General features: G+C 50.1%; 1 protein-coding gene across 1 annotated transcript; it reads right to left on the minus strand.

Moving 5' to 3' along the window:
• Window positions 1-811: 811 nt before the first annotated feature.
• DLX6 (distal-less homeobox 6) lies at window positions 812-5,745 on the minus strand. The gene is made up of 3 exons (XM_037046435.1): window positions 5,058-5,745; window positions 3,599-3,792; window positions 812-1,621 (listed from the first exon to the last, which is right to left on the minus strand). The coding sequence occupies exons 1-3, from the start codon at window positions 5,440-5,442 to the stop codon at window positions 1,370-1,372; spliced, it is 831 nt and encodes a 276-aa protein (XP_036902330.1). The 5' UTR covers window positions 5,443-5,745; the 3' UTR covers window positions 812-1,369.
• Window positions 5,746-6,994: the final 1,249 nt, after the last annotated feature.

A 6,994-nucleotide genomic window follows, 5' to 3' on the forward strand; every position in this document is an offset into this window, starting at 1 on the left:
GCTGAGAAAAGGGAGAGGAGAATACTCAGTTTCAGCACTAGGAACTACTGGATGTCTAAAGGTTGTCAGGGCATAGATCATTCCATTTTTTTAAATAGCAGAAATTACAATAAAATATAATGTATAAAGAAAGCTGAGAAAACACCCATGGTTAATGTTAAAGTACTTAAGACAAAGGCTAATGCTGAAAACTGACATCTTTGCAGGCACTTGGTGTGTGTGTGTGTGTGTATAAATATGTGTGTGTATGTATGTGTATATGTATATATATTCCCATATTAGGAAATGGGAATTCTTTGAAGGATGATAGAAAATTCACGGAGAAGGAGGGAGGAGGAGGTGGTGAGATGGAGATACATAGAGAGAAATATTCAAGACACTCCCAGCATTTTGTGGCTTTTACTCCATATATGAAAGAAGACAAAAACATACAAAGTATATGTACAACTAAAATTCAACAATATATACAGAAATGTTTCTTGATATAAACGTCCCTATTAGCTTAGTGAATGCCACCAGTTCACCCAGTTAAAGGTGTCAAAGCAATAGAACCATGATTTTGGTTGTTTCCTCTGTCTTTCCTGATTCCAGTTCAGGGTTTGGGTGGGGGTGGGGGGGGGAGAGTGGTTTTTGTCTTGTTTTGAAATCATCATTCTTTGCTCATTGAATTTTGATAAAACATGCAGCTTTCCCTTTGTGGCAACGTTCTAACATTACAGCTGATTTTCCCCTTTTCTTTAGAGAATGGCTGGTATGTGAGGGTTTTTCTTTTGTTTCTTTGTCCCCTTTTGTTTTGTTTTTATCAGTCTGGGATTGGTAAATAAAAATGTAGGAGTCTGAAATGCTTCTGTTTCATCATGTAATGTCTTAAGTTCATTAAACGCGTGAAAACGCTGCCATGTTTGCGCAGATTCTTCTGGTGGGGGGAAATGTCTGTTTTAAAAAAACGTTGTTTTGATGGAGACTCCCGAAGAGGAGAAGAGGCTCAGAGCCTGGATTCCCAAGGGTAAGAGAAAATATACTTACAGTGAGGGGTTTCAGGAGCGCTGGCATAGTAACCAGCCTCTCCCTCTCTCTCCCCCCCTCCCCCCTCCCTAAGATGCGAGATCAATTACTGAGGCTGCTCAAGGGAAAAGGCAGGCAAGGAAAGAAAAAGGGAAAAGGAAAAGAAAGGAGGGGATGAAGGAAAGAAGGAAGGAGAGAGGAAAAGAAAGGGAGAAGTGAGAGAGAGAGTGCGCTCCGATGGTCTCGCCAGATAGGAGTTCTCCCGAGCCTGCTCCTCCGCTCGGTTTGGCAGCTGCAAGCAGGTCCCGGATCCTCCTTGCCTTGTTCAGACGTTTCCCTAGGGTATCGATTTCCCTCGGACAACTCACATCATCTGTGGTCTCTGCATCGTGTCCTGGTGTGGAGAGGAGTACCAATGCGAATAGCCGGGCATATAGCTGTTGGGGGGCATACTGACGCCCTTGGCGGAGGCGGAAACGTCCCACACTGGAGGCAGCGCTGGCGAGCGCGGCGACAGGGCCGCTGAGCCCGGGAGAGGGTCGCTCTCATGCGGGTTACTGCCTTGCTTCAGCAGTTTCTTAAACTTAGAGCGTTTGTTCTGAAACCATATCTTCACCTGGAACGAAATGCAGCAGTGATTATTAGGCTCGAAAACACCCGGTGCCTCAACTTGAGGTGTTGGGAGCAATTCTTTAAAACAATGATGATGATGATGATGAAGCAATTCTTTAAAATGATGATGATGATGATGATGATGATAAACCCTGCAAACGCGAAGCCCTGAAGTCCCCGCCTTCCTTCACCTCTTTCTAACCTCCTCCTCCCCTCATCCCACCCACCCCATTTACTAGATACCTTGTCTGGACACCTAAACTCTTCGGCTGGAAGCAAACCTAGGTTTAAAGGAACAGCATAAACAAAAATAAAATAAAGTAAAAATGAAGGTGAATGAGGGTTCGAAGTCTAAAAAAAGTCTTTTGGGATCAAAGTGAACTGAATTCACTTTTTTCTGATAGTCTATTTTTGAAAATATAGTTACCAACCCCTAAACTTGGCATCTCAATGCATGTATAGTGAGCAAATAACCAGGAACAGACTAAAGCCTGTACATTTATAGCCAAATGCCTTGAATATCCCTACGCATATACCGCGCGTGCCACAGGCTGTGCATGGGGCATCTTTCTCTCTGCATAAATACATCCCCATAATCCTGTAGAGATTAAGGACTGTACCTCCCTCATTCCATACTTTGTATGTTGCTTAGTCAAATTGTGGTCAGCAATCATCACATGATTGTTAGTGCAGTCATTTAAAGTCAAAGTGCCCCTGAAAATTAAAGGGGAATCAGGAATCTGGGAGAATATCTAAGCTAACATACCAGGTCTCCTTTATTTGAAGAAGGAGATTCTATGGTGCAGCTTCCTTTACCTTTAAAATTCCTTAGCCATAGGAATTTGCTTTTCCAAGAGGAATACAAGTTACTGAGTAGCAGGAGTCCCTTCATTTCAAGCCCCAAATATTTCCAGTGGCAACATGGCAAGAGAAAGCAGGCTGAATTGAAAAGAAGAGCTTAGGAGCATCTGTTCTAAGGTACCACACAATCATTCCCTAGCAAGAGTCTCATAAAACCTGAAGTCCCTTTGCTGAAGATCACCCACCTCACTTGAGTGAGGCCTACCACCCCCTGCAGCTAAGTTAATCAACAAGGACAGAAACCACAGGTGATTGCAGCCTGGCTTTATGACCAGAGTCCTAATACATCTGCCTAAGCCCCTTCCTGTGAAGTCTGAAAGGCCCCATATGTCTTTCAAATTAGTAGGACAGCAGAACTTCACCAACTGTACTTAACTGAGGCTTCACCTGCTGTAATTTGGGGAGCATTTCTCTTTGATCTCCACCTCTGCCATTGCTCCCAAGTGCTGAGCTCTAGGGAGGTACCTCAGCTTGCACCAGCCAGTCACTGGGGGCATGATTTAACCACTGAGTTTAGGGCACTCTTCAGAAAAACTCACTTCACTTCTCCTAGGATGAGTAGTTGGCACCTTGGTCCCTCTACTAAATCCTATTGGGGCCTATGACTATTTCCCCTCTTGATGTCACTTCACATTTCTTTCTTTCTATGTCAACAAGCTGAAATCCTTACGTTCCAGGGCCCACAAAAGGATCCTCACATCTACATGTATAGGTGTATGTGTACATATTATATATACACACATATATGTGTGCATATGTATATGTATATACACACGTCTTAGTCTGCCTCCTGGCCTGAACATTTTTTTTCTCTTTCTCTTTCATGTTCTGTTTTGAAACAGGACTCAAATAAATGATGAGCTTGGTCACCAAAAGGCACTGGACTGAGGTAGGGTCGCTGAGAGCTGGGAAGATGTGCAAATCCAATCCAGCATTCAACCAGGCCATTTATTCCAAAACTGTGTTGTCCCGGGAAAGTGCGTAACTGGAGCAAAGGCATTTGTCATTAATCTCCTTCCATCCTTGGTTGACTAGGCCAAGAATTCCTCCCGATGTGCTCCCTGCCCGATCCGCAAGCAGGGTCAGCATTTCAGGGATATTCGGGCTCCTTGGGAATTACCTGTGTTTGTGTCAGTCCTAATGAAGCTGCCAGTTCAGCTCTCTCGGGAAGGGCCAGGTACTGAGTCTGCTGAAAGCGATGGTTTAAAGCCTGGAGCTGCAGGCTGGAATAAATGGTCCGAGGCTTCCGAATCTTTTTCCCTTTTCCATTGAACCTGATTTCCCCGTTTTCAATCACTGTGGTTTTTTGTTGATCTAAAAGCAAAGGATACAGAGGAGCAGTCACCCGTGAGGCTACTTCTGCAGTATCCCTAAGCATGGCCAGGCCTGCGCAGGGTCACCCCAAACACCAATAAGGATTTTTTTTTTGAGGCGTCCCCACGCCACCCTGACCTCCCAGGGTTCACGGTGCGCGGGTGTTCGCAGAGGTTGCAAAAGCTTATCCCGGCTTCTGACTTTGTCACTAACAAGGCTCCGTGGCTAGAATGAGGAAGCGCTCTCGGGCCTCGGGCAAACAGCCGCGCTCTGCCGCCGCAGAGGCGGCACCGGCCGCTGTCTGGGGCGCGCAGCGCCGTGGGACGACTGCTCTCTCCGCGGAGTCTGGCCCTCAGGTTCTAGCTTTACAATGCCTTACGCTGTGCTTGAACCACCCTGATGTGTATGCGGCCGGTTGACTTGATGTCACTAGCTCCAAGCCCAGTATATTCAGACCCTCGGTGTGTTCGAAACGATTCTGCTGAAAGGAACCCAAACCCCAAACAAAACACAACACTCAGACCAACCAGGTCAGGGGCAGATTGAGCCTCTCAAGGCAACTTTGCCCCCTCGGGTGCTGAGAACCATCGCCCTAGGCCCTCTGCTTCGCCTCCACGAACAAAGAAGCAGACGACAGTGTATCGAAAACCCAGAGGGAGGGGTTCCGATCAAGGGTGAGGGTGGCAAGACACCTCAAAGCCCACGGAAAACAGACCAAATGTCAACAGCTTAACCAGAGTCAGAGGCCGTGCCACCCTTCCTCTGGGCCACCGAAGCGCACCGGGCGACCCATGCAAAGTAGGCCACTGCTGCCCAGATTGTATTGGGGAGCAAAACACGCTCCCCAGTTCGGCCCCAAAACGTCCTCAATCCTGCCAGCAATACGGGTTACAGCCCGGAGGGGAGGAAGGAGGCTAAGGGCGCACAGACCCGGCGGGTTGGAGAGCGCAGTGACGGGCAACTCGTTGAGCGTAGCCTGAGCCGAACTGGAGGCGCGGCCCCAGCAGCGCGCGGGAGACTGGGGAGCAAGGCGGGTCGCGCCGCCGGGAAGCCGGGGGTCCGCGGCGGCGCGAAGGGGCCCGGCTGGGCGAGGCCGGCAGGCAGGCGCCAGGCGAGCGGGCGCGCACGAGGCCTGGCCGGGGGCGCGCCGGGCTGCCTGGGGGAGGGGGCCGGCGGCGGCCGGGGCGTTGAGGAAGTGAGCGGGGCGGGCGGGGTGGGGGGCAGCCGGGAGGCGGGAGAAGCGAGCTGCCCCGGCGGCCTCTCACCTGTGTCGTCCCCTCTCGTCTGGGCGGCCGCGCTGCTGTTGTGGTAGGACTGGAGGTAAGGGCTGTGCTGCGAGTGGCTCATGTAGGGGTAGGCGGCGAGCGAGCGGTGGTTGTAGGAGTTGCCGCCGCCCGCCGCGTAGGGCGAGCCGTGGTGGTGGTGCTGGTGGTGGTGGTGGTGCGACCCGGCCGCCGCCGAGTGCAGGCAGTGCAGCGGGTAGTGCGCGCCTGCCATGGCCGGGGAGCTCTGCTGCGAGGGCGGCGGCGGCGGCGGCTGCTGCTGCGGCGGCGGCTGCTGCTGCTGCTGCTGTTGCCCGAACTCCATGAAGGCAGATTTGGACGAGTCCTGGCCTTCCAAGCCGTCAGCCATCGTAGTCATGGTCATCATCAAAACTTTGGGGGCTGGAGAAAGCCTTCTCCCGGGTTTCCTCCACCCTCCCCCCACTTGGCTTGCGCCGCTCTCCCCTCTGCAGCCACCTTAGCTCTTGGGATCCTTGCAAAAAAAAAATTAAAGGGGGGGCGGAGGTGGTTCTCCCTCTCCCTCGCTCTTCTCTAATGTATATATTTTTAATATAAAGAGATATAGTGAGCGGGGCCTTGTTAACTCAAAGGGAGGAGGAAGGGGGAGGGATGGGAGAGGAGAGGGGGAGGGGGGAATCTGCTCTCCCCCCCCTTCGCTTCCCCCCTTGAATTTTTTGGGGGCTGGTGCAGTTTAAGGCAGAGATTTTAAGGTGGATTCTGCGAAAGTTGCGCGTCTGCTTTCAGACTTGATGCAGACGCCACGAGTCGAATGGTTTGTCTCCAAAGGGCAGCGCTTCCCCATTGGTCAGTCGCCCCCTGACGTCACAGGCGCACGGCTTCTACTGGTGTTTGCGGGGCTCTCAGAGTTCTTCGCCTACCTCCGGCAACTCCAATCCCAGCCCCGAGCTGCAGTCGGGGGGCCGCGCCGCTCCGTGCACAGGGCCGTCCGGGAGGGAGGTGGCTTCGCACCGCAGGCCTCCTGCCGCAGCTCGCGCCCCCAAACCCGGAGCCTCAATTCCCAATGCCGCAGCCTTGGATCAACCTGGCTGGAGACTGCTCTCTCTCAGTACCCTTGAACCTAGTATACCGCCAGTGCTCAGAAGCAATGACCTCTGCATTTAAAGCTAGGTCCCCCGCCTTTGACCTCCCACCCCCCTCTACTACAGTCCCACGGGACCGTCCTTTCACCGTGGATTTTTCTAGACGTGCTTTATTGAAACCACAAAGGGAAGAAGAACCCCCACACCTGGACCCCACCCCATGGTGGGTGTTGTAAAGAAAAAGAAAACTCAGACCCGGCTCTGAAGAGGTTTCTGCCGGTTCAGGCCTTATATTGAACAAAAAGGGGGAGAACTCCCCCCCACCCCAGAACGCAGCAGCCTGTTCTGAAAGTGAATTGTTGGAGGACTGACAGTAATGCATTTTTTCCTATTGAAAACAGAAGCTACTGTAATGCTTTCAAATATATGCAAATGATACATGCGGTTAGTGGTTTGGCAGATCTTGATTACAATATAAACTACCCAACTCAAAGTGCCTTCGTCCTAAATTTGTCTCTCGATTACAATTCCAATTGATTTTATTTTATTGTCAACATTGTTAATGATAAAAATAGAGTCGTTTTACAGTTATTTTTACTTTCTGGAAGGAGGCAATTAGAGCTCTAATCAGGAATACACAAAAATCTCCCATGATTAACTGCAGTACTTTGTTCAAATTGCTGCTATAAAATTCAGAACAATTTGCCTGTAATGATTATGGACTGGGTTTATTTTGGGAGGTGGAATAAAAGTGGATATAGCATAAATTATCCTCTAATTATACACCAGTGTCGCCTCAATTATCCTCTTATCAAAATGGTTGTCTAACTGCCGCATTTAGTTTCAATTCTCTCCTTTTTTTCTATAAAAAGAACTTCA

This window comes from Sturnira hondurensis, unplaced genomic scaffold, assembly GCF_014824575.4.
Source record: "Sturnira hondurensis isolate 20B ecotype Veracruz unplaced genomic scaffold, ASM1482457v3 Scaffold0005252, whole genome shotgun sequence".
NCBI lineage: Eukaryota > Metazoa > Chordata > Mammalia > Chiroptera > Phyllostomidae > Sturnira > Sturnira hondurensis.

What these genes read in the sequence shown, in the direction of transcription:
- DLX6 (XM_037046435.1), bottom strand. Translation starts at nt 5,442, where the DNA reads ATGATGACCATGACTACGATGGCTGACGGCTTGGAAGGCCAGGACTCG. An exon ending in GACGAGAGGGGACGACACAG is followed by an intron (nt 3,793 to 5,057) that starts GTGAGAGGCCGC and finishes CTTTGCTTTTAG; the next exon opens with ATCAACAAAAAACCACAGTG. An exon ending in TAGGACTGACACAAACACAG is followed by an intron (nt 1,622 to 3,598) that starts GTAATTCCCAAG and finishes ATTTCGTTCCAG; the next exon opens with GTGAAGATATGGTTTCAGAA.